This window comes from Pelodiscus sinensis, chromosome 30 (genome assembly GCF_052426305.1).
Source record: "Pelodiscus sinensis isolate ZL-2025 chromosome 30, ASM5242630v1, whole genome shotgun sequence".
Taxonomy (NCBI): Eukaryota; Metazoa; Chordata; order Testudines; family Trionychidae; genus Pelodiscus; species Pelodiscus sinensis.
The window spans coordinates 14,099,116-14,125,124 of NC_143081.1; the positions used below are offsets into that span (position 1 = coordinate 14,099,116).

Sequence of the window (26,009 nt, forward strand, 5' to 3'; positions counted from 1 at the left end):
ACTAGGCTCTACTCCAGAACTGTTAGGGTCAGATTTTACACCGATGAAGACCAAACAGATACATGAGAGATTAGCCATTTACTCTCCTTTAGTCCAAACAGTGGGGCAGTGTAGCTGTAGCCTTAATGTTCCATTAGCAACAAGTCGTGGAGCAGACAGGCAGAGCTGGAGGAAAGAAACCTTCATGAAGTGAGCGGAAGTGGTCATTATTTTCTGTTGAGACTCCGGGTTATGTCTGGAAGCAGCCTGCATTTTGGAACATCTGAATCTACTCTGAAGTGAACCATAGAGTCGTGAGTTTGGAAGAGACCTCTGGAGGTCGTCAAGTCCAGCCCCCTGCTCAAAGCAGGACCAATCTCAAGTAAATCAACCCAGCCAGGGATTTGTCAATACTTAAACACTTCTAGGGATGGAGATTCCACTCCCTCCCTAGGGAACCCATCCCAGTGCTTCCCCACCCTCCTAGTGAAATAGTTTTTTCTAACATCTGACCTAGACCTCCCCCATTGCAACTTGAGACCATTGTTCCTCATTCTATCATTTGTCACCACTGAAAATAATCCTTCCGGAAATCTAACCAACATTCTCCTGTTTAAGTCACCACACCACACACAGCTCAGGACACTTCTGTGAATGATTCCTCCACGTCTGGTTCTCCTGCGAAAAGGGACTTCTGGAAGTGACGCTGTGTAGTTCTAAAACTCTGTGGTGTTGTTTGCCACAAGTCGCCTCTCTTCACTACGTCACAGAAAACATGCTTAGGAACAAAAATCGGAAAATAGGTAACTGATTCCAACACAAACTCCCGTCCCCTTTTCATGCAGCATCCCTCAAATCACAGCTTGGGATTTCAGAGTTTTTTATGGCCCAAGGGTCAAAGCCAATCAGAACTCCTGCATAAGCAGCTTTGAAGTTATCACTTGTCAATAAACCACTGAAAATGACTTAGAAAAAGTTATTGGGATGAAAAATACAGACAGAAAAATGTTCATTAAAATTAATTGTTAAAATAGTTTATTGGATGGCCAAAAGTCACCATGCCACAATTTTGAAAGAAGAAAACATTAGTCAAAAGCTAATCCGAGTGAAGTGAAAAAGCAGGTAAAATAGAAACAAAAGTATAAAGATGAAATTCAATAAGGACAAATGCAAAGTGCTCCACTTAAGAAGGAACAATCTGTTTCACACAGACAGAACGGGAAGTGACTGTCTAGGAAGGAGTCCTGCAGGAAGGGATCAAGGGGTCACAGGAGGCCGCAAGCTAAATATGAGTCAACAGAGTGACACTGATGCAGAAAAAAGCCAACATGATTCTTGATGCATTAAGAGAAATATTGTAAGCAAGACGCAAAAAGCCATTCTTCCATTCTACTCTGTGCTGGTTAGGCCTCAGTTGGGCTGTGTCCAGACTCCATGCCTCCGTCGACGGAGGCATGTAGATTAGCCAGCTCGGAAGAGGGAAATGAAGCCGCGATTAAAATAATCGCGGCTTCATTTAAATTTAAATGGCTGCCCCGATCTGCCGATCAGCTGTTTGTCGGCAGATCGGGAGAGTCTGGACGCGATGCCCCGACAAAGAAGCCTTTCTTCATCGACACAGGTAAGCCTCGTGAAACCAGGTTTACCTGTGTCGATGAAGAAAGGCTTCTTTGTCGGGGCATCGCGTCCAGACTCTCCCGATCTGCCGACAAACAGCTGATCGGCAGATCGGGGCAGCCATTTAAATTTAAATGAAGCCGCGATTATTTTAATCGCGGCTTCATTTCCCTCTTCCGAGCTGGCTAATCTACATGCCTCCGTCGACGGAGGCATGGAGTCTGGACACAGCCTTGGAGTATTGTGCCCAGTTCTGGGCACAGCCTTTCAGGAAGGACGTGGACACTTTGGAGAAGGTCCAGAAAAGAAAAACAAAAAATTATCCAAGGTCTAGAAAACACATGCTATGAGGGAACGCTGAAGGAATTGGGTTTGTTTAGACTGGAAAAAAGAAGGCTGAGAGGGGACATGAGAGCAGTTTTTAGGTACCTAAAAGGTTGTTACAAGGAGGAGGGTGAAAAATTGTTCTCCTTGCCCTCTGAGGAAAGGTTAAAAAGCAATGGGCTAAAATTACAGCAAGGGAGGTTTAGGTTGGGCATTAGGAAAAACGTCCTACCTGCCTATGGAGGTTGTGAAATCTCCCTCTCTGGAGATATTTAAGAGCAGGTTGGTCAGACACTTGTCAGGGATGGTTTAGATGGTGCTTGGTCCTGCCGTGAGGGCAGGGGACTGGATATGATGACTCTTGAGGTTCTTTTCTCTTCTTGTATTCTATGATTCTATGATTCTACATCACGAAAAAAAAACAGGTGGCGATAGCACCGAGAATATATTGGTGGTGACAAAAATTGATAAGGGGAGCTAAAGACATGGCAGCAAAATCCAGCAATGACAGAGCTAAGGAAAATAGGAAATGAACTTTCAAAAATATTGAGTGGAGAGAAATCCTAACAGTGTTGCAGACCTGTGGTTAGAGTTAGATAGAAACATTGGTGCGGATGTGCAATAGGCAAAAATATTCAATACGTTTTTACACTGTCTATTTGAAAAACAGCTGACAAACGTCTTTCTATCTTATGAGGCTTCTGAAGTACTTTAGGGTCTGTCTACACTACAGCGCTAATTCGAACTAACTTAATTCGAATTAGTTAATTCGAACTAAGCTAATTCGAACTAGTGCATCTAGACCTAAAAACTAGTTCGAATGAGCATTTTGCTAATTCGAACTACCATGTCCACATTGAGTGGACCCTAAACCGAGGTTAAGGCTGGCCGGAAGCAGTGCCGGCAGGGCATCAGGTTAGGACTTAGAGCGTGGAGCTGCTGCCTCAGGCTAGCCGAGGGCTGTGCTTAAAGGGACCCGACCCCCACCCCGGACAGACAGTTCTCAGGGTTCCCCACTCGCTTGTCTAACTAGATGAGGGACAGCAAAGCAGTCCTGGCTTGGAGTGCCCTGAGTGCCCACACTCGGCACATCACAGCACTCGGCCATCAGCCCGGCTGCACTTGCCACAGGCTGCCATCCGGGGGCGGGTCAATCGGGGGGCTGCAGGAGAGGTTCCACCCCGAGGAGCCCACAGAGCCACCCCAGTCCTCCCCATCGGGGGAAGTATCAAACTATGGTACTCCGTATCTTCAGTACTGTGTACAGATGTTATCTCCTCACCCAGAAAAGATATTTTGGTCTTGGAAAAGGTTCAGAAAAGGGCAACTACAATGATCAGGGGTTTGGAACAGGTCCCATATGAAGAGAGGCTAAAGAGACTGGGACTTTTCAGCTTAGAAAAGAGGAGACTGAGGGGGGATATGATAGAGGTCTATAAAAGCATGAGTGGTGTGGAGAGGGTGCATAAAGAAAAGTTCTTCAGTAGTTCCCATAATAGAAGGACTAGAGGTCACCAAATGAAATGAATGGGTAGCAGGCTTCAAACTAATAACAGAAAGTTCTTCTTCACAAAGCAAATAGTCAGCCTGTGGAACTCCTTGCCACAGGAGGCTGTGGAGGCTAGAACTATAACAGAGTTTAAAGAGAAGTGAGATAAATTCATGGAGGTTGGGTCCATGGAGTGGTATTAGCCAGGGGTAGAAATGGTGTCCCTGGCCTCTGTTTGTGGAAGGCTGGAGATGGATGGCATGAGACAAATGGCTTGGTCACTGTCTTTGGTCCATCCCCTCCAGGGTACCTAGTGTTGGCCGCTGTCGGCAGACAGGCTACTGGGCTAGATGGACCTTTGGTCTGACCCAGTACGGCCATTGTAAGCTCAGGGCTCAGGGTCGGGGGTCTCACTCGACCACCTTGATTTTCATGTAAACCTGCTCCTGGGTGGCCAGGCTGGCAGCTATCCTGCCCTAGACGGCCACTTTCCTGTGCCTAGTGCAGAGGTCGTGGACATTGGAGGCTTCTGGGAGCCGCCAGCCTGGTCCCGGGAAGAGGCGGAGGGCTGGGTGGTAGCGGGTGGCCAGCTCGAGCCGTGCCAGGTGCAGTGTCTGCTGGCTGGGTGCTGGCAGGCTTGCACCTGGCACGGGCACCGGGGCCGGGAGGGGGCAGAAGAGTTTCCCTGGTGTTGCCCAGAGTGGCCACCAGGGAAAGCTGGGGAGGGTTAGCCTCCCACTAGTTCGAATTAAATGGCTACACAGCTCTTAAATTGAACTACTTAATTCAAACTAGGCGTTAGTCCTCGTAGAATGAGGTTTACCTAGTTCAAATTAAGTGCTCCGCTAGTTTGAATTAAGTTCGAACTAGCGGTTTGCCTGTGTAGCACCTATGAAAGTTAATTCGAACTAACGGCTGTTAGTTCGAATTAACTTTGTAGTGTAGACATACCCTTAGAGTCCTTAGGCAACTAAGGAGGGCTTTAATATAGCATTAACCAAAGGGTAAATCATTTGCATTCAGAAAGCCCAAATAACTTGCGTCCAAAAAGTTGGTTGAAGAGATCTCTGAACCATTACTGTTAACCTATAATAAAGCCAGGTAAGTCCCCCCACCATCCTCCTCATTCCCAGACTACACCCCCTTCACTCTCATGCACACCCCCGCCAAGGCCTGCACCCCCACCCTGCTCCTGCACCCAACTTCCTGGCCAGAACCCCCCACCCTCATCCCTCTCCTACAGCCAACCTCCTGCTTAGACACTGCACCCCATCCTTATCCCACTCCTTGGCACTACTCTCCTGCTCCTGAGCCCCTCTTTTTGGCCCTGCCCTGGAGCATGAGGGGAGTGAGGTGTCTCAGGCAGGAGCCACATCAGTGAGGAGTGGGGTTTTTTTTTTTGTTTCCTTGGTTGGTTGGTTTGGGGGTTGGTTTTTTTTTTGGCTTTGCCTCATACTCTTGTGTGATATTTCTGGGGGTCAGTGACCTCCAAACCAAAAAAGTTTCCCCACCCCTCTCATCAATAAAGACAATATTGAAACCTTTTGTTTTGGACATTAATGAATATTTCACTTTATGGACAATGAAGTTTGGTCAACTCACATGGTAAAGTGAAAGTGCTGAATCTATGTAACAATTTTGATTTTGATTAATAATATTTCCTTTCTCGCTGGTTCTATACATCCCCTGATGTTATAGCTGCATATTTATTTTTTATGCTCCAGGAGTCTAATATGTATAATTTAGCATTTAAGGTATTTAGAGATAAGTGATGGGAATTTGTCATCACAGATTATTGGCTGGTGGTCCATGGAAAGGTTTGTGTTAGCAGGTGGGCCACAGGCCAAAAAGTTTGAGAACTACTGATCTAAATGAGTAAGTCACTGAGGGCTGGTCTACACTACATGGAAGATCAAACTGCCACAGTCGATCTTCTGGGGTATGAATGAGCAGGTCTAGAGAAGATTTTAACTGAGAGGGTACTGCCATCAACGCTGGTACTCCTGCTCCTCACGAGGAGTAAGGGTAGTGAATGGGAGCATTTGCTTCCATCTACTTCCTCCTGTGTCAACGGGGTGAAACTCAATATAAGATAAGTCAACCCCAGCTATGTAATTAACGGAGCTGGAGTTGCGTATCTTATCTCGCGTATCTCTGCGCTGGTTAGGCCTCAGTTGCAGTATTGTGTCCAGTTCTGGGCACCGCATTTCAAGAAAGATGTGGAGAAATTGGAGAGGGTCCAGAGAAGAGGAACAAGAATGATTAAAGGTCTGGAGAACATGAGCTATGAAGGAAGGCTGAAAGAATTGGGCTTGTTTCGTTTGTAAAAGAGAAGATTAAGTGGGGACATGATAGCAGTTTTCAGGTATCTAAAAGGGTGTCGTAAGGAGGAGGGAGAAAACTTGTTCACCTTGGCTTCTGAGGATAGGACAAGAAGCAATGGACTTAAACTGCAGCAAGGGAGGTTGAGGTTGGACATTAGGAAAAAGTTCCTAGCTGTCAGGGTGGTTAAACACGGGAATAAATTGCCCAGGGAGGTTGTGGAATCTCCATCTCTGGAGATATTTAAGAGCAGGTTAGATAAATGTCTATCAGGGATCATCTAGACAGTGCTGGGTCCTGCCGTGAGGGCAGGGGACTGGACTCGATGACCTCTCGAGGTCCCTTCCAGACCTAGTATTCTATGATTCTATGATTAAGTCGACTTTCCCCTTTAGTGTAGACCTGGCCAGAGAAAGGAAAGACGACTATCTCCATTTTACAGATGGTAAACCCAAGCACTAGAAACCAGATTTGTGAAGATATCTGGAAACATGGAAGGATTTTCAGTAGTATCGAAGTGCCTGATAATTACTGTTTTCACTGAGTGCTTGTCACGTACTTCCTTTTGAAATTCCACCAGATGCCAAACGACCTTTAAAAATTGTATTCAGAATTACAAAGGGAATCTGCTGTGGATAGAGTAAATTCAAGTCTTCTGAGTGCCGTTCCGTGGCTCTAACCACAACCCCCAGGCATGTTCCCTCTCAGGTTTGAAGCACTAGCAGATATGTCCTAGATTTCAGCAAGAAAAAAGTTCAAGAAGAAAGTAGAATACCATTAACTTTTTAATGAGGCCTATTGGGAGACCAGAGAAAGTTATACCATCAAGGTTGTTGACATTGAAAATTAGAGTGAGGGAAGCCCAGGAAGATACTGTAGTCCTTCCACTGAGTCAAGGGGATGGGCAAGACACTTGAGGAGGTCTTAACCATCACATCCTTCTTGCGGGTCTATAATTTATAAATGATCTCTGAAACAACTCTTTGCAGATTAAGGAGAGCAACTATCCTGCAGGAATCTGATGCACCAGAAAAGTTATCCACCCACACAACTGGAACATCTCCAAGGCTTGTAAGAAAGGATAATCCAAAGATGTTTTTCAGAAACTGTGTTTATCAAAGTCTATTTTCTTCTGGAGATCTTCTGCTTCATGGAAATCACAGGGTGACTGGAGCATATATGTAAGTCCTTTTCAGAAAGAACTGATTTTTTTAATAACGGAATTCAAGAAGGCACCTAGGTGCATAATGTTGTCTATCCCTTCTCTCTTTCTTTGTTGAAAGAACAAATCCCAAATAATTGGGAGGAAAAGTAGTGAGGAATGAAAAATAATAGATTTGAAGAAAGAACAAGGAGTCCTGTGTCAATTTAGAGACTTGCAGATATATTAGGACATAAATTTCTGTAGGTAAAACCCACCCATAACTTTACAGAGAATATATATGTAAGTCCACAGTCATGCAAAGACATACAAGTGTTTTGTTTTATGAACTGTGAAAAGTCTGATTTTCCTATTGATTTATCAGAACAACTTTCAAATATTTTATGATTCCATTGCAGCTTTTCAAAATTAGAAAGGATATTTGGAGGAAATGAAAAAAAATATGCTGTGATTTTCCAGTTTCCCAAGTGTTTAGTCTAATTTTAAAAAATCCTCTGTGTGTATTTGAAAGGATTTCAAAAAAAAAAAAAAAAAAAAAAGAACTAAGAAAATAAACCTCCCTTTCTCAAAAGTAAAATAATGTTGGTACAAAACTAAAGGAATGAAAATGTTTCCCTCGTAAATGTCCATTGAACTTTCATACAAAAAAGTGTATGAAAAATTATTTTTAAAAACACAAAATGTCAAAGAAGAAAGGAAGTTTTGTTTCAAAATTTCAACTCATTTTTAGATTTATTCCTGTGATGTGTGAAATGTTAAATCCATATTGTACAGATGGGGAAATGAGGCAAAAAATCTGAGCAATTTTCAAAGGACAGTAAGAAAAAAAGGCACGCATCCATCCATATGGAGGAAAAGGGTTAAACATGGGTTTAACTTTAAACAGGTTCTTCTGTTCAGAATTACGACAGATTTCATCATGTGCTTATGAGCTTTAGTGGGTAGAAAAATGTCAGCCAGCCCAGCTAAGAGGTTTGTATCTTAACAGGAGCTTTACACCTTTATTTTAAAAAAAGATGCACTTGTTAAGATGGAAAAATTCAAAACACTTTGAGTATCTGCTGACTTTTCAACGTGGTTTGATGTCAATTGGGTCTGTACAGCCAGGGTAAGATTACCATAACACTCACCATGTCACTAAACAAAGCTTTTGTGTGATTATTTTTACCTAAATATTGCACATCAAGAGGTACTATGTAGGTGGGAATACAACAACAACAACGACAACAACAACAACAATAATAATAATAAATATGCTTAAGGATTAATTATCTTCAAACGAGATATATAGCAATGGTCCCCGACCTACTATATTTGAAAAGGAAGAGATGGTGGAGTATGTGTTTTGCATATACGTCCCGTCTCTATGTTCCAGTATTCTTGTATTATCTACATGCTGTTTTCAACTGAGTATATTCACCTTACTGTTCCCGCTTGCAGGTAAACTGACCGATATGAACAATCAAAGTTCAGTGACAGAATTCCGACTCCTGGGCCTCTCAAGTTTTCCAGAAATACAGCCTCTACTCTTCATGACCTTCTTGCTCATCTATCTGCTGACCTTAGCTGGCAACTTCTCTATTTGCTTGGCTATCCGAGCAGACACCACACTCCACACCCCTATGTACTTTTTCTTGGTCAACTTGTCTCTCTTAGACATCTCCTACTCTTCTGTCACTCTCCCCAATATGCTAGTGAAGTTGGTGGCCAAAATTAAATCACTTTCTTTCTCCAGTTGCATGGCCCAGATGTACTTTCTCATCTCCTTTGCCGGGTCTGAATCTTTGCTTCTAGCACTGATGGCTTACGACCGCTACATGGCGATCTGCCGGCCTTTGCACTACGCAACCATCATGAATCGCAGAACTTGTCTGTGCTCTGCCACTGCTATATGGATTGGTGGCTTTGTCTACTCAATGATACATACGTCCTTCATAGCCAGGCTACCGTTCTGTGGTCCCAATGAAATCAACCACTTCTTCTGTGAGATCCCTCCTTTGATCAAGTTGGCCTGCACGGACACCTATCTCAACGAGGTGCTGGTTTTTCTGCTCAGTGGAGCAGTAGGTGGAAGTTGCTTCCTTGTCGTTTCCACGTCGTACACTTGTATACTAGCCACCATCATGAAAATCCACTCAGCCCAGGGCAGACGCAAAACTTTCTCTACCTGTGCGTCCCATCTCCTCACAGTCCTGCTCTTCTACGGGCCCGGTTTCTTCACCTATCTCCGCCCCTCCACTAGTTACTCCATGAACACTGGCAAAGTGGTCTCTGTGTTTTACACCGGGGTCACCCCCATGCTGAACCCAATGATCTATAGCCTCAGAAACAAGGATGTGCAAGTTGCCTTCAGGAAAGCCATGGGAAGAAGTGGGAAGTAGCCATGAAGACATTTGGGTTTTCAATGCAACAACATGATACTGAAAAAAGAGCTCCCTAAATTATTGGTCTGCTGAATGAACACCAGGGGTTCCAATCTGACGTAGAGGGAAATTGATTGTTCTGCAGTTACATCAGCCCCAGGTTTGGTATGTTATCACAGACTCACCGGGCTGGCAGAGACCCCCTGAAGTCATCGAGTTCAGCCCCCTGCCCAAAGCAGAACCAACCCAACTCAATCATCCCAGCCAGGGCTTGGTCAATCTGGGATTTAAAAACCTAGAGGGATGGAGACTCTACCACCTCACTAGGGAACCCATCCCAGTGCTTCATCACCCTCCTAGGAAAATAGTTTTTCTTAATATACAACCTGGACCTCTCCCACTGAAACTTGAGACCATTGCTCCTTGTTCTGCCATCTGCCACCACTGAGAACAGCCTCCCTCTCTCCATATTATTTGGAACCCCCTTCAGGGAGTTGAAAACTTTTATCAAATTCCACCCCGCTCCAGATTCTTTTCTTCTGTAGGTCACCAGGTCTAACTAAGCCCAAATCCCTCAGCCTCTCCTCATAAGTCATGTGCTCCATCCCCCTCATCATTTTTGTTGCCCTCTGCTGGTGTTTCTCCAATCAGTCCACATTCTTCCTGTAATGAGGGAGCCAAAACTGGATGCAATACTCCAAATGTGGCCTCACCAGTGCCGAATAAAGAGGAATAATCACTTCTCTAGATCTCCTGGCAATGCTCCTCCTAATGCACCCTAATATGCCATTAGCCATCTTGGCTACAAGGGCGCCCTGTTGACTCATATCCAGCTTCTCTCCCACTGTCATCCCCAGGTCCTTTTCTGCAGAACTGCTGCTTAGCCAGGCAGTCCCCAGCCTGTACCAATGCTTGGAATTCTTTTGTCCCAAAGACAGGACTCTGCACTTGTCCTTGTTGAACTTCATCAGATTTCTTTTAGTCCAATCCTCCAGTTTGTCTAGGTCTCTCTGGACCTCCTCCCTGACCTCCAATGTATCTACCTCACCCTCTAGCTTAGTGTCATCTGTGAACATGCTGAATGTGCAATCAATTCCCTCTTTCGTGTCATTAATAAAGAAGTTATAACCATGGACACATTTGCCTGAATACCAGCCAAAGACATTCCCATCCATTAGGGCCATTTACTTGGCCATCCCTGCTTGCCAAAGACATTGACATATTATAATACACCAGTGACATTCTATTGCTGTAGGGAGATGGGTTTTTTTGAGGGGCTAAACTGAGTGGGGAGAGCAGCACGTTGGGAGGGGATGTCTATTGTGAGAGGGCGAAAGGGTCAAAGCAAGAGACGCTGAATAGAATTTATATAAAAAGAAAGTAACTGACAATAATACAATGCTTTAAAAGATTTATTTTTTTAAATGTACATCTTAAAATAAAAAGAACTGTTAAAATAGAAATTGGAAATGGAACCAACCCCAGCTGTGTGAGGTCAGAGCTCATCAGCATGTTTTAGCTGTAGAATTTCCATCGTTGTCCAAGAAAGGCTTGGAGCCACCAGAGGAACCATGAGCTATGGGCAGTTTTAATGCACCATCCTTGTGTACTTTGTCATGCCTGGCTTAATCTTTGAGAGAAGCATATGCTACTGGCATGATCCATGAGGTTGTCATGCTGTAGGAAGGAGGAGCAGGGGCCATGCCATTAGGAATGGGGGTGCCCCAGCTGGTTTTCCGCCACTGGGGGAGGAGCAGAGCTCTTGGTGCAGTGAGGTGGGGTAATGACAGGGCTAGCGATCCCCTCGGGATCTGCCTAGGACACGGTAAGAAGACTTTCTCTCCCAGGTTGGATGTGGGTTATTTGCACACCTGGGGTGTGTCTAAACTACATGGCTCCATCGATGGAGCCATGTAGATTAGGCTGATCGGCAAAGGGAAATGAAGCCGCGATTTAAATAATCACAGCTTCATTTACATTTAAATGGCTGCTGCGCTGAGCCGACAAACAGCTGATCAGCTGTTTGTCGGCTCAGTGCGCTAATCTAGACGCTCCCCTGTCGACATGAAAGCCCTTTATCGACCTCCCCCTTATGCCTCGTAGGATGAGGTTTACCGGGGAGGTCAATAAAGGGCTTTCATGTCGGCAGAGGAGTGTCCAGACTAGCACGCTGAGCCAACAAACAGCTGATCAGCTGTTTGTCGGCTCAGTGCGGCAGCCATTTAAATTTAAATGAAGCTGCGATTATTTAAATCGCGGCTTCATTTTCCTTTGCTTAACAAACAAATCTACATGGCTCTGTCGACGGAGCCATGTAGTTTAGACATACCCCTGCTGTTGTCTTTGGATGTTGTAGCATTTTCTCAGGCTCTCTCTCTGATGGAGAACCCTGATTCCCCATTACCCACGGTCACCATGGTAGACCATCAGGAGTTGATAGTTGATGGGGCCGCGGGGGCGTGTGAGTGTCCTGAGGATATCCAGATTCACCAGAGTGGCCAGGCAAGCCCGGGTAGGGTTTGGCTTGATAAATACTTGCATCCCTGGAGGTCGGCACGTCTCACCATGCATTCGCTCTAGAACAATAACAGTTAAGTAAGAGTTGGAGAGATCAATTGAACCTGAAACTGATGTAATAATCTATTCAACTCGGAGGCCTGGGATATCCACCGGATACGGGCTCTCTGCTGCCCCACTGCTCTCATGGGCTCTTCTCCCTGCCCGTTGCTGGGACTCAGTGGGAAACGTGTCCACCCTCCTGGTTCCCGAGCCTGAACAAGGTGGTTTCTCTGTGATTCAACAGGGGGTTAAGTAGGTGGCCTGAATGGAAACTGGCCACCAGGTCAACCCATTGGATCCTAAACCGGATACCAGGACAATACACTTGCACTGCAGGGACAAAGGGCAGGGGAACAGGTAATTCCTGGTGACCCCTTGAGGACTTCCAACAGGAAACCAATAGTATTCAAGGTGTGCATGTGTGGGTGGGTCTTGGTGGCACAAAGCAAATTGGCCAGTGGGTTGACCTAATTGAATCCCAAGCGTTTCCTGGTGTCATGAAAGGGAACTGGACACCAGGTCAACCACTTTGGAACCTAGGGGTTTACCTGGTGACTAGAAAGCAAACCAGACACAAGCTCAAACATCTCCTTGAGTTCCAGAGGTTCACCTGCAGGCCCAAAAGCAAACCAGACACCAGGTCAACCCCATTGGGCCTATGGCTTTACCTGATTTCCTCAAAGCTAACTTGCTACCAAGTCAACCCGCTTGGATCGATCAGAATGAGGGGAGGGGAAAGGGCAGCCCTGCCTCTGCCCAGCTGCACAGGGAAACCTCCCCCCCGCCCAGCCTCCTGGAACTGCCCTGTGTAGAGAGAGCTGGAATTCCAGCCCTTTGGGACTTCCAGAGCCGGGTTCCACGACAGTTACACTGAGAGACAGAGAGAGCGGGGGAACCCCGAAACCCCTCTCGTGTGATTGGGAACTGAGATCCCACGGAATCTCTCCCCGCAGATTCCAGATTAACGTGTTTGTCTCTGTCTATTTTTTATTTTTTTAAATAAAAGCCCTGATTTTAAAGATTTCTATATATTTTTACCTTTTCCTATATATTTTCACATGCATGTCTTCCTTTATTTTATTGTTGTAAACATATATTACGTTTCTGCAAGCGTCTGTAGTTTTATTTTTCCTTTCGTTATTTTTATTTCATTTGATATCATATAATCATTGTTGTGTTGTTATTTGTGTTGTTACTTTATTTTTATTTTTATATTTTAGTATTTGTGTGCAATTAGTTTGATACTATTGTTAATTTTCTATACATTTTAAATTTAGTTGTCTTTTCTTTTCTTTTCTTTTCTTTTCTTTTCTTTTCTTTTCTTTTCTTTTCTTTTCTTTTCTTTTCTTTTCTTTTCTTTTCTTTTCTTTTCTTTTCTTTTCTTAGACTCTTAGCCAGACATCATTTTGGGACATTTCCTGTAATAGATTTGAGACCAGAAAAACAGGCCTGTGCCATTCTCTGAACTGTGTGTGTGGGGACGGGGGGGGGGGTGTAGATGTAGACTTTGGATTCCAAGGATTGACTTGAAATCCTGAAAGGAATCTGGCCATCAGGTCAACCCCTTTAGATTCTATGGGTTGACCTGCTGTCCTGAAAGGAAGCTGGCCATCAGCTCAACCAATGAATTTCTAAAGTTTACCTCGGCTCCTGAAAGCAAGCCAGCCACCAGGTCAACCCTTTGGGAACCTCTAGGATTCAAAGTGGGGGACAGAGGTTGTCCTGAAAGAAAGACGGACACCAACTCAACCCCATTCAACAATATTGGTTTATTTGAGGTCCTGAAATCAAGGTGGCCACCAGGTTAATACGTTTGGATTCCAAGGGTTTATTGGATGGCCTTAAAGGAAGCTGGCCATCTGGTCAACCCAACAGGATCCTATGGGTTTACTTGGTGGCAACAAATGAAGCTGACCAGTAGGTCAACCCAGTAGGATTCTATAAGTTGACCTGGTGGCTTCAAATGAAGCTGTCCAGCAGGTCAAGCCCTTAGCTTCTATGGGGTTTACCTGGCCTCCTGAAAGGAAGCTGATATCATGTCTTCCCCTTTGTACTCTCTAGGTTTTCCTGGTGTCTATATGTAAGTTGATCATCAGGACAACTCCACTGAAGTCTATGGGTATGTCTACACTACAGCACTAATTCAAACTAACTTAATTCGAATTAGTTAATTCGAACTAAGCTAATTCAAACTAGTGCTTCTAGGCCTAAAAACTAGTTTGAATTAGATTTTACTAATTCGAACTAGCATGTCCACATTGAGTGGACCCTGAACCGAGGCTAAGGCTGGTCGGAAGCAGTGCCGGCAGGGCATCAGGTTAGGACTTAGAGCGTGGAGCTGCTGCCTCAGGCTAGGCGAGGGCTGTGCTTAAAGGGACCCGACCCCCATCCTGGACAGACAGTTCTCAGGGTTCCCCGCTTGCTTGTCTAACTCAATGAGGGACAGCAAAGCAGTCCTGGCTTGGAGTTCCCTGAGTGCCCACACTCGGCACATCACAGCACTCGGCCATCAGCCCGGCTGCACTTGCCACAGGCTGCCATCTGAGGGAGTCAATCAGGGGGCTGCAGGAGAGCTTCCACCCTCAGGAGCCCGCAGAGCCACCCCAGTCCTCTGCATTGGGGGCTCGTGCCCCATTCTTCCCTCACCTCCTTCCACTTACCCCTCCCTAGCCCCCCTTCCTAATGTAAAAAATAAAGGACACGTGTGTTCAAAAATAGAAACTCTCTTTATTTAACAAAACTGTGAGGGGGGGGGGTTAACCTCTGGGGATATTGGGAAAAGGAGGTGGGAGAGGGGAAGAGAGAGGGTGGGAGATGGGAGGGGAAACCTGGGAAGAGAGAGCTGGAAGGGGGAAGCCAGGGGAAGAAGGAGGAGGGGAAGTATAAAATGATGGTATGCCATATCTTCAGTACAGTGTACAGACGTGGTCTCATCACCTCAAAAAAGATGTTTTGGCCTTTGAAAACACCAAATGAAATGAATGGGTAGCAGCTTCAAACTAATAAAATAAAGTTCTTCTTCACAAAGCAAATAATCAATCTGTGGAACTCCTTGCTGCAGGAGGCTGTGAAGGCTAGAACTATAACAGAGTTTAAAGAGAAGTTAAAGTCATGGAGGTTGGGTCCATGGAGTGCTATTAGCCAGGGGGTAGGAACAGTGTCCCTGGCCTCTGTTTGTGGAAGGCTGGAGATGGATGGCACGAGAAAAATGGCTTGGTCATTGTCTTTGGTCCATCCCCTCCAGGGTACTTAGTGTTGGCTGCTGTCGGCAGACAGGCTACTGGGCTAGATGGACCGTTGGTCTGACCCAGTACGGCCGTTCTTATGTTCTTATGTTCTAAGCTCAGGGCTCAGGGTCGGGGGTTTCACTTGACCATCTTGATTTTCATGCAAACCTGTTCCTGGGTTCGCATGTGGCCTTTGGTGGCAAGGCTGGCAGCTATCCTGCCCTAGACGGCCACTTTCCTGTGCCTAGTGCAGAGGTCGTGGACGTTGGAGGCTTCCCCCAAACCTGGATGCGGTCCACGATTTCTGCACTAGACCAGGCGGGTGCCCGCCTCTTGTGGCCTTCGGCAGGCTCCTGGGAAGAGGCTGAGGGCTGGGTGGCAGCGGGTGGCTGGCTCGTGCCGTGCCAGGTGCAGGGTCTGCTGGCTGGGTGTTGGCAGGCTTGCACCTGGCACGGGCACGGTAGCCAGACCATATCCCTTTAAGGGCTCCAGGGCCAGGAGGGGGGCAGAAGAGTTTCTCTGGTTGTGCCTAGAGTGGCCACCAGAGCAAGCTGGGGCAGGCTAGCCTCCCACTAGTTCCAATTAAGTGGCTACACAGCCCTTAATTCGAACCACTTTATTCAAACTAGGCGTTAGTCCTCGTAGAATGAGGTTTACCTAGTTCGAATTAAGCGCTCTGCTAGTTCAAATTAAGTTCGAACTTGCGGTTTGCCTGTGTAATGCCTATTAAAGTTAATTCGAACTAACGGCTGTTAGTTCGTATTAACTTTGTAGTGTAGACATACCCTATGAGTTAACCTGGTGTCCTAAAAGCAAACTGGCCACAAGGTAAACCCTAAAGCAGTCTTAAAAAGTCTGTTTATAAATATTTCTATTTTTTACCTCTTCATAGATATAATTTCATTTATATGCCTTCCTTCATTTTACTGCTGTATATGTATTTTTCATTTGTGCAAGTGTCTTTAATTTAATTTTTCCTATTGTATTTTATATCCTATTATCATTGCTGTGTTATATATTATATCTGTTGTTATTTTGATTTTAACTTTAGTACTTCTTTGAATTTTTTTGTTACTATTATTAATTTACAATATATTTTAAGTTTAGTTGTATTTTTCTTTTCTTTTCTTTTCTTTTCTTTTCTTTTCTTTTCTTTTCTTTTCTTGGCTAGGTTTCATTTTGGGACGTTCACCTCTAATAGTGTTCAGACCTAGAAAACAGGTGTGTGTCCATTCTCTGAACTATGGGGAGCTGTAGATGTAGCCTTTGGATTCCAAGGATTAACTTGAAATCCAGAAATGAAGCTGTCCGTCACGTCAACCCCTTTAGATTCAATAGGCTTACCTGCTGTCCTGTGAGGAAGCTGGCCATCAGGTCAACCAATGAGTTTCTAGGGGTTTACCTGGTCTCCTGAAAGCAAGCCAGCCACCAGGTCCACCCTTTGGGAACCTTGGAGCAATCTCTAGGATCCAAGGTGGGGGACAGAGGTTGACTTGGTGTCCTGAAAGAAGGATGGACATTAGCTCAACCCGATTCAACAATATTGGTTTATCAGAGGTCCTGAAATCAAGGTGGCTGCCAGGTCAACCTGTTTGGATTCCAAGGGTTTACTGGACGTCCTTAAAGGAAGGTGGCCATCTGGTCAACCCAGTAAGATCCTATAGGTTTACCTAGTGTCTTCAAATGAAGCAGCCACCAGGTAATCCCCTTAGCTTCTATGGGGTTTACCTGGTCTCCTGCAAGGAAGCTGACAATCAGGTCATCCCCTTTGCATTCTCTGGGTTTTCCTGGGGTCTGGAAGCAAGCGGGTCATCAGGTCAAATCCACTGAAGTCTATTAGTTTACCTGGTGTCCTAAAAACAAACTGACCACCAGGTAAACCCTATTAGATCAGTTGACCTGCTGCCCTGAAAGCAAACCAGGTCTCTGACCAAACCTATGGCATGCCATGGGTCTAACTGCTGCCCAGAAAGCCACCAGGTCAACCCCACAGGACTAGACAGCAGTCTCACTTTGGCCATATGGCCACCCCAGCCTAGGAGCAAAAGGCGGTGCCCTCAGGGCTTCCAAACACACGGACAAAGACCTGGGGAACCTCTCCCATTGACACTTGCTGGTCACAAGGCTCTTGCTCTTGCTCTACAGGAGGCTGAAGGAAACCCCCCTGTTATACACACAGCAATGAGGACTCCCTCCGTGTGGGCAGAGGAGAGACCCAGCACTGCAGGGACGAGGTGTCTGTGGACGTTCCCGCTGGAGCAAAGAACGTCGGCAGGCGCAACTCTGCCATAGACGGAGTCATCTCCACTTGAGCAAACTGGATTCTCCGCAACCTCAGACACCCCTTACCGCCAGTGGACGTGACCCTGACTCTGTGAGAGACCCCAGGACAGGGAGACAGACAGGGTGTCCCTCGACTGGGCCCCCCGGAGAGAGATTCAGCCCAACCGCGGTGGGATATGCAAGATACTTAGGTGGAGAGGAGACTGGGGAGAGAAGCAGGCTGAAGGGTCTCACTCCAGCTAGTTGTCTAAAAAGCTACGCAAATTATATATTAACAAATGAAGTATGAGACTTTCACAAGTTTCTAATGAGTTTCCAAACCCATTTTTTTCCATTGGAAACTGAATGCCCATCTCCATAAAAGACTTTTGATAAGCTCCTGCCAAAGGTTGTTTGAAACCAAGTCAACGAATCAGCACCAGAGCAAACATTCTCAATTAACGTTAAACATTGAGACAAGAGGAACAGGCAATTGAAGGGAACATGTAAGCAAATGGATTTATATTACACGAGGAATAAAAGATTTCCCTCCCAACATGCTCCTCAGAGCTGTTTTCACCTCCTTGTTTTTCAGGCTGTAGATGAGGGGGTTTAACATGGGGGTTAGGATGCCGTACTGGATGGGTAATACCCTGTCTAGAACCACTGAGGAGGCCGAGTTGGGTCTCAAGTATCTAAATAAACCAGTCCCATAGTATAAAGTGACAACAATGAGGTGGGAGCTGCAGGTGGAGAAGGCTTTCCGGCGGCTCTCCACGGAGCGCATCCATAGGATGGTAGAGATGATCCGCACGTAGGAGATCAGAGTAGGGGGGAATGCAATCAATCCTAAAATAGCCGCTGAAGAGGTAAAGACTATTTCATTGATGAGGGTCTCTGTGCAGGATAAGTCCAACAGGGATGGGAGCTCGCAGCTAAAACCGCTGACTTGGTTTGGCCCACAGAACTGTAAATATGACACAGGAACGGTGTTGACCAGTGAATAAATGAAGCTGATAGACCAGGCACCACCCACCAACTGACTGCAAACGTGTAGGTTCATAGTTGTGGCGTAATGCAGCGGGTGGCATATGGCAGCGTATCGGTCATAAGCCATGGCGGAGAGCATGAAAATTTCAGTGCAGCCTGTCAGAAGAATGAAGTACATCTGCACCAGGCAGCCATTGAAAGAAATCGTTTTCTCATCCGTTAAAAAAATCTTCAGCATGTTAGGAAGAGTGATGGAGGAATAGCAGATATCCAGGATGGACAAATGAAACAGGAAAAAATACATGGGGGTGTGAAGGTAAGGGTCAGTCTTTATCACCAGCATAATCAGCATGTTCCCCAGAAGTGTGATTAAGTAAATAATTAAAAACATAAAAAAGAGGAAAGTCCGGAGTTGTGGATCTTTGGGAACACCCGAGAGAACAAAATAGTTGATAGAAGTTTTGTTCTCCATTGATGCTTATTCAGCAAAGTTTTCACCTGTAACGATAGAAAAATATGTAAAAAGTAACAAATGAAAATAAAATAAATAGAATTTTAGTTTGCAGGTAAGGATAGCTAGATAGGTGTATGGGGATAGATAGATAGAATTGGAAGGGACCTTGAGAAGTCATAAAGTCCAGTCTCCTGCCCTCACAGCAGGACCAGGCATCTCTGAGGTTGTCTATCTAACCTGCTCTTAAATATCTCAAATGATGGAGATTTTACACCCCCCCTAGACAATTTATTCCCATGTTTAACCACCCGGACAGGTAGGACGTTTTTCCTAATGTCCAACCTAAACCTCCCTTGTTGCAGTTTAAGCCAATTGGTTCTTGTCCTATCCTCAGAGGCCACGGAGAACAATTTTTCTGCCTCCGCTTTGTGACATCCTATTAGGTACTCGTGGCTAGAAACCAGATTTATTCTACACAGGGGCAGAACAAATGTTAGCTAAAACTTTTTATCTTGGGTGGCTACTGTTAGACACAGAAGCCACATGTAGGCAACTCTTGGTTAATTGGCTTGAACTTCAGAGATGCTACGCCAGATTCAACATAAAAAATGCTGGTGTTCAAAATGCTGATCAAAATGCTGATAAACAGATTCCTCATTTCGAATGATGGTGTAATGATTTCATGGAGAAACTTTTTTTTTAAATTCCAGTTATTCCATTTGTTCAATGTCAATCCAGAGAGAGAGAAAGAGAGGAGAAATGATTAGATAGATAGATAGATAGATAGATAGATAGATAGATAGATAGATAGATAGATAGATAGATAGATGGGGTGTGTGGGGATAGATAGATAGATAGATAGATAGATAGATAGATAGTGTAGGAAGAGAGAGAGAGGGAGGGAGAGATAGGTAGATAGATTCAAAACCCATAACATGATTTTTTCAGCATTTAGAGTTAACAAGTGACTTTATTAGAGTACTTAATTTTCAGATTACTAAAACCAACTTTTTTTCTAAGATTGGATTTGATTTCCCCACTCAAAGAAACAATACAAACAAAACACAAAAGGAAACAAACAATTCTTCACATTTTTAAATGATCTTTCCTTTGCAAAAAAATGGCATTTTTTTGGCCAACTATTACTACTCATGCTGGTGATGGCTGGATTAAACATGTGTTTTTTGATTGTCCTGCAAGAAAGACAATCTAGAAGCATGGGCTATATGGTGCTATTGACATCAACTACAGATGCCATTGTCTTCAATAGAACAAGGATTTCACATGGTTCAGACAAACCATCCTTCTGTCTTTTTGTCTACAAAAAATGAGCCAGATACTACTCTGCACCTCTACATATCTACGACACCACCACATTGGAATATTAATATTTTCCACCAGCCATGTAGTGAATTATGCTGCATTATATATACAGACAAAAGTTTCTAGGCAGGGTAAAAACAATTATTCAGATCCTTGATTCAAGGGAACTGCTTCAATTTACATCAATTAAAGAACCAGCCTGGTTTATTTCCCAAATTACTTGGTTTGGAAATTATCTACTCACCAAAAGAGTGGATCCAGGCTTCGTGCTTTCTCTTGACCATCGCTAGACGTAGTACCACAGTCCTGTACCGCCACGCCTAGACTGATTAGTCAGCACAAGGGCTATAATACTCAACTCGTCTTTTGTGTTTTTCCCATTTTGTCTCAGCCTGACCACCTAACTTAGCATGAGTGAAAGGTTCCCAAAGTCAGTAGAGTGAGTACCTATTGTGTTCTTTCTGGGCAGTGCTACCCAGGTGTAATAATCTTTCCTTTGCGATGTGATTGCAAAAAAATAACTTGTTGATATTCTAGGCTTTCTCTTCTTGCCTCTGCAATTCTCCTGAAAATTAGGACTTGTGTTGTACAAATTGGATCTCTCTGTGGGTCTGTCTTCACATGTATCAATCACCATCTCTCTCTTTATCTCTGCAATATCTCACTTTCATTCAACCTTCCCTCTATGTCTCCCAAACAGAGTATCTCAAAACATCAGGTAGTCCTTACCCTGAAAAGTCGGTTACTACATGGAACTGGATCATGATATATAGTTCAGGTCTGTGCCGCACTCCTGTTGGAAACAGAACTTTTTTAAAAAAAATGTCCTGACTCAAAGAACAAGAGTTAATTATTTCTGAGGAGTCTAAATATGTTCTGGCTTTTCCTCTGGGACATCTGTCTCTTGCTTAACAGTCTAGCTGTTCATTGGATTGGGAAGGAAGGGGTATTTTACAGTGCACAATATGGCAGATTTACAAAGATCAATGTGCTTTTTCCTTGATTTATCGATTTGTCTATGGATCCTCAAATAAAATCAATCCCTGCAGGTCCCCTACAACAGTTGACACTGCACCGATTATACCAGCTCAATAACTGACCTGGTATTTTGACCAACTGGGCACATTATGCCAGTGATGTGTTTGAGTTGGCTTCTTTCTGCCTAGCATTGAGACTTCTCTACCCTCTCCCTCTTGCCACAGAATTGGAGCTCCTCACTATTGTTAATATAGGTATCCCCACCCCTACCCCCGTGAGTTAGCTAAGTGCCACCCGCCCAATGTAGAGTTGGGAAACTGAGGCACAGGGACACTAAATGACTTGCCCAAGGTCACATAGGAAGCCTGTAGCAGGGCAGTGATTTGAGCTCAAGTCTTCTAAGTCATTAACCAGGATCTGAATCAATCGTTCACCTTTCCGTGTGGTTTCCCCTCGGGAGGAATCAGCCACAACCATGAATTAGGGCTGGATTCACTCTTCTGGGGCCCGGGGATAGTAGCTTTTGTGGGGTTCAGTGTGTGGGGAGTGGGCTGCAGGGTTGAGTGTAGGCTGGGGGAGTGGAAGCAGGATGCAGGGGTGAGCGGGGGTGGGCGGGGGTGGGCTGCAGGGTTGAGTGTAGGCTGGGGGAGTGGAAGCAGGATGCAGGGGTGGGCGGGGGTGGGCTGCGGGAGCTGGGTCATGGGGATGGTGAGGGGTGCACTGGAGGGTTCAGGAGGGGTCATGGTTCTTGGTTTTGAAGGGAGGGAGGGTGCAGGAAGGTTCAGGGGATTGGGGTGCATCTCTGGCACAATTCCCGTTTGGCAGAGGGAACAAATGGTACCGTGCTGTCCTGCATGTGGAGGCACCGTCCTGTCCTCTCCCATTGGAGGCAACTCCTGGCCAATGGGAGCAGCAGGGGCCGCCCTGCAGGTGGGCGCAGGTGCAGGGACTGAACTACCCTGCGGTCATGACAATGCGGTTCCATGAAGCCTGGTCGTGGCTTCCCCAGGTCTGATGGCTACTCGGAGCCGAATACAGGCCTGCACCCGACAATGGACTCAGCTTAGAAGGTCACATGGTCTCCAGGCTGGAGAAAGACGAGTCCCAGAGGGCACATTGTCATCCACGGGTCCAAACAAGTCACACACCGCTCCTGCTGTCACCCTCTGGCATCATCTCACTACCAGCCTGGCCTTGTGCGCAGAGATCGGATCACTGTATGCTAGCCTACACCCTGTCCTGAATGTGGGCTGGTGTGTGTGTGTAGGTGTGTGCGTGTATATGTGGGTGTGTGTATGTGTGTGCATGTGTCTGTGTGTCTGTGTATGTGTGTCCGTGGGCATGTGTGTCTGTCTGTGTGTCTGTGTGTGTCTGTATCTATGTGTGTCTGTGTGTGTATATGTGAATGTGTGTGTGTGTGTGAGGGCTGTTGGTACAAAGCTGTTACCACACGGGGTGCTCTGGTACGACTCTTCTGGGATGTCCCGCCAGCCCCCTTCAGTGTGTTACCCAGTAGCCCTGCTCCTGCCATGCTCTGTGAGCCGGGCCTGCCTCTGGCTCACAGCTTCCTGACGCTGCACATTGGCAAAGTCCTGATCCTCGTGCCCAGGTCTCAGGCCTCACCCCAGGCTGTGACACCAGGGCTTCTGATTCTGCCCCTCCTACAACTACACCCTGCACTTATGGCCAGAATAATTATCCTCCTGCCTGCTCTTGACAAGGGTTTGTCTAGCCCTGCTAGTAAAAAAATCTTTCCTGAAAAATCTCCTCCAGGAATCATTCTGGGGAAAGTCTCCGGCCCAGTGGTCAGATTAAATGTTTAAAAAGGGCCCTTTGGACCTTAGAATCTATGACCTTCTGATCAGTAAACTAGGGGCAAATTCAAACTAGATGGGGTTACTAAAAGGCGGGTGCATAAGTGGCTAGATTACCGTTCCCAGAGAGTAGTTATTAATGGTTTGATATGGTCTCGCATGATATTCTTATCAATAAACTAGGCAAATACAACTTAGATGAGGCTACTATAAGGTGGGTGCATAACTGGCTGGATAACCGTACTCAGAGAGTAGTTATTAACAGTTCACAATCCCGCTGGAAAGGTATAACAAGTGGGGTTCCGCAGGGGTCTGTTTTGGTACCAGCTCTGTTCAATATGGGTATGTCTACACTACCACCCTAGTTCGAACTAGGGTGGTTAATGTAGGCAACCGAAGTTGCAAATGAAGCCTGGGATTTGAATTTCCCGGGCTTCATTTGCATCTTGCTGGGCGCCGCCATTTTTAAATCCCCACTAGTTCGGACTCCGTGCCCGCGGCTACACGCGGCATGGACTAGGTAGTTTGGATTAGGCTTCCTATTCCGAACTACCATTACTCCTCGTAGAACAAGGTGTACAGGTAGTTTGGAATAGGAAGCCTAATCCGAACTACCTAGTTTGTGCTGCGTGTAGCTGCGGGCACGGAGTCCGAACTAGTGGGGATTTAAAAATGGCGGCACCCGGCAAGATGCAAATGAAGCCCGGGAAATTCAAATCCCGGACTTCATTTGCAACTTCGGTTGCCTACATTAACCACCCTACTTCGAACTAGGGTGGTAGTGTAGACCTACCCTATCTTCATCAATGATTTAGATATTGGTATAGAAAGTACGCTTATTAAGTTTGCAGATAATACCAACCTGGGAGGGGTTGAAAGTTCTTTGGAGGATAGGGTCAGAATTCAAAATGATCTGGACAAACTGGAGAAAAGGCCTGAGATAAATAGGATGAAGATTAATCAGGCCAAATGCAAAGTGCACCACTTAGGAAGGAACAATACGTTTCACATGCACAGAACAGGAGTTGACTGTCTAGGAAGGAGTACAGCAGAAAGAGATCTAGGGGGTCAGACTGGACCACAAGCTAAACACAAGTCAAGAGTGGGACACCGTTGCGAAAAAAAGCAAACGTGATTCTGGGCTACATTCACAGGAGTGTTGTGAGCAAGACCCAATGAGTCATTCTTCAGCTCTGCTCTCCGCTGATTAGGCCTCAGCTGGAGTATCGTGTCCAGTTCTGGGTACCACATTTCAGGTAAGATGGGGAGAAATCAGAGAAGGTCCAGAGAAGAGCAACAAAAATGATTCAAGGTCTAGAGAACACGAACTACGAGGGAAGCCTGAAAATCTGACTTTGTTTAGAGAAGACTGAGAGGGGACATGAGAGCAGTTTTCAAGTACCTAAAGGGTGTTCCAAGAAGAGGGAGAAAAATTGTTCTCCTTGGCCTCTGAGGACAGGACAAGAGGCAATGGTCTTAAATTGTAGCAACAGAGGTTTAGGTTGGACATTAGGAAAAACTTCCTGCCTGTCCGGGTGGTGAAACACTGGAATAAATTGCCCAGGGAGATTGTAGAATCTCCATCCCTGGAGATATTTAAGAGCAGGTTGGACAGACACCTGTCAGGGATGGTCTAGACGGTGCTTGGTCATGCGGACTGGATGACCCCCATTCTCGTGTTCTATGAGTGTATGAATCGGGACTCAGTCCCGTGAAGTTAATGGAACTAGCCATTGTATGACGAGCCGTGAGTCCCCACTCTTGAGCCAAGACACTTTGGTAGCTGTCAAAGTCAGCTAGGGATTGCAGTAATTTTTCTGTTGTATAGTACCGTTTTCATCTGCAGCCTCCTGGGCCACCGTCTGCACTGTGAATCTGGAGATGGGTCAACACGGTCCCCACATGGCCAAGAGGGCTAATGGCATATTAGGGTGCATTAGAAGTTGCATGTCCAGCAGATCCAGAGATGTGATTTTTCCCCTTTATTTGGCTTTGGGGGGGCCACATCTGGAGTATTTTGTCCAGTTCTGGGCCCCCCACTACAAAAAGGATGCAGACGCATTGTAGAGGGTCCAGTGGAGGGCAAACAAAATGATTCAGGGGCTGGAGCACATGACCTATGAGGAGAGGCTGAGGGACTTGGGTCTGTTTAGTCTGCAGAAGAGAAGAGTGAGGGGGGATTTGATAGCAGCCTTCAACTCCCTGACGCCTTGGTGAAGCACTGGGATGGGTTCCCTGGGGGGGGGGGGGGGTGGACTTTCCATCCCTAGAAGTTGTTAAGTCCCAGCTTGACAAAGCCCTGCCTGGGATGATTGAATTGGGATTGGTCCTTTCTTTAACAGGGGGCTGGACTCAATGACTCCCAAGTTCTCTTCCGGTCCTGGGATCCCATGATTCTAAGTGTCACCCATTCCCAGCTTCTGGAAAACAGTGGGTAGAGACACCATCCCTTCCCATCCCAGCTAATAGACACCACTGGACCTACCCCCCATGAAATTGTCTAATTGTTTATTTAACTCTTTCATAGAGTTGGCCTCACAACATCTTCTAGCAAGGAGTTCCAAAAGTTGGCTGTGCATTGTGTGAAAACAAATAGTTTCTTGTGTTTAAACCTGCTTCCTACTTTAAAGAAAAAGCAAAATAATCTTGACTAGTTCTGGGAGAACACCTCCACTGGTTGCTTGTGATCCCAGAACTCAATTCCAGTCCAGTTCATGACTTGAGTTATTTTATTATGCATGTAACAGCTTTGCGCCCATTCGAACTCAGACCAGACACAAGGGTTTTAGGAACAGGGTGATACCATAATTCCAACACATACCCCATGTGGCAGAGTTCATTGAGTTATTAACATGTATACGTCTTGATTCTACTTTGATGTCAAACTTAGGGATCAGGTAAGTACCAACAGCTTTTGTCTTTGCCTTACCTACATTTCAATGGTATCAATTCAGGGTATGCCCACTGACCTCAACTAACTCGAAAACATTGTGTCTTGCACAATGCCCATCTCCCAACCACCCCAAACCAGATGATTTCCAAATAAAAAACCGTTCACGCGGTTCAAAGGAAAGGGAATAATGGAATCTGGTGCCGTGAAATCATTACTTAATACTTTATTTAAAAAAGTACAGGAACGGATTGTT

At 45.6% G+C, this 26,009-nt stretch overlaps 2 protein-coding genes across 2 annotated transcripts; one reads left to right on the plus strand and one right to left on the minus strand.

The window, feature by feature from the left end:
• Positions 1-8,344: 8,344 nt before the first annotated feature.
• LOC102444957 (olfactory receptor 5AP2-like) lies at positions 8,345-9,274 on the plus strand. The gene has a single exon (XM_006135709.2). It carries the CDS (start codon positions 8,348-8,350, stop codon positions 9,272-9,274), a length of 927 nt encoding a protein of 308 aa, XP_006135771.1. The 5' UTR covers positions 8,345-8,347.
• Positions 9,275-17,824: 8,550 nt separating this feature from the next.
• LOC102445200 (olfactory receptor 5BS1-like) lies at positions 17,825-18,766 on the minus strand. The gene has a single exon (XM_006135710.4). It carries the CDS (start codon positions 18,764-18,766, stop codon positions 17,825-17,827), a length of 942 nt encoding a protein of 313 aa, XP_006135772.4.
• Positions 18,767-26,009: the final 7,243 nt, after the last annotated feature.

Bases quoted from the DNA above. Each gene is read 5' to 3' on its own strand.
- LOC102445200 (XM_006135710.4), bottom strand. From the start codon at position 18,766: ATGGAGAACAAAACTTCTATCAACTATTTTGTTCTCTCGGGTGTTCCC.
- LOC102444957 (XM_006135709.2), top strand. From the start codon at position 8,348: ATGAACAATCAAAGTTCAGTGACAGAATTCCGACTCCTGGGCCTCTCA.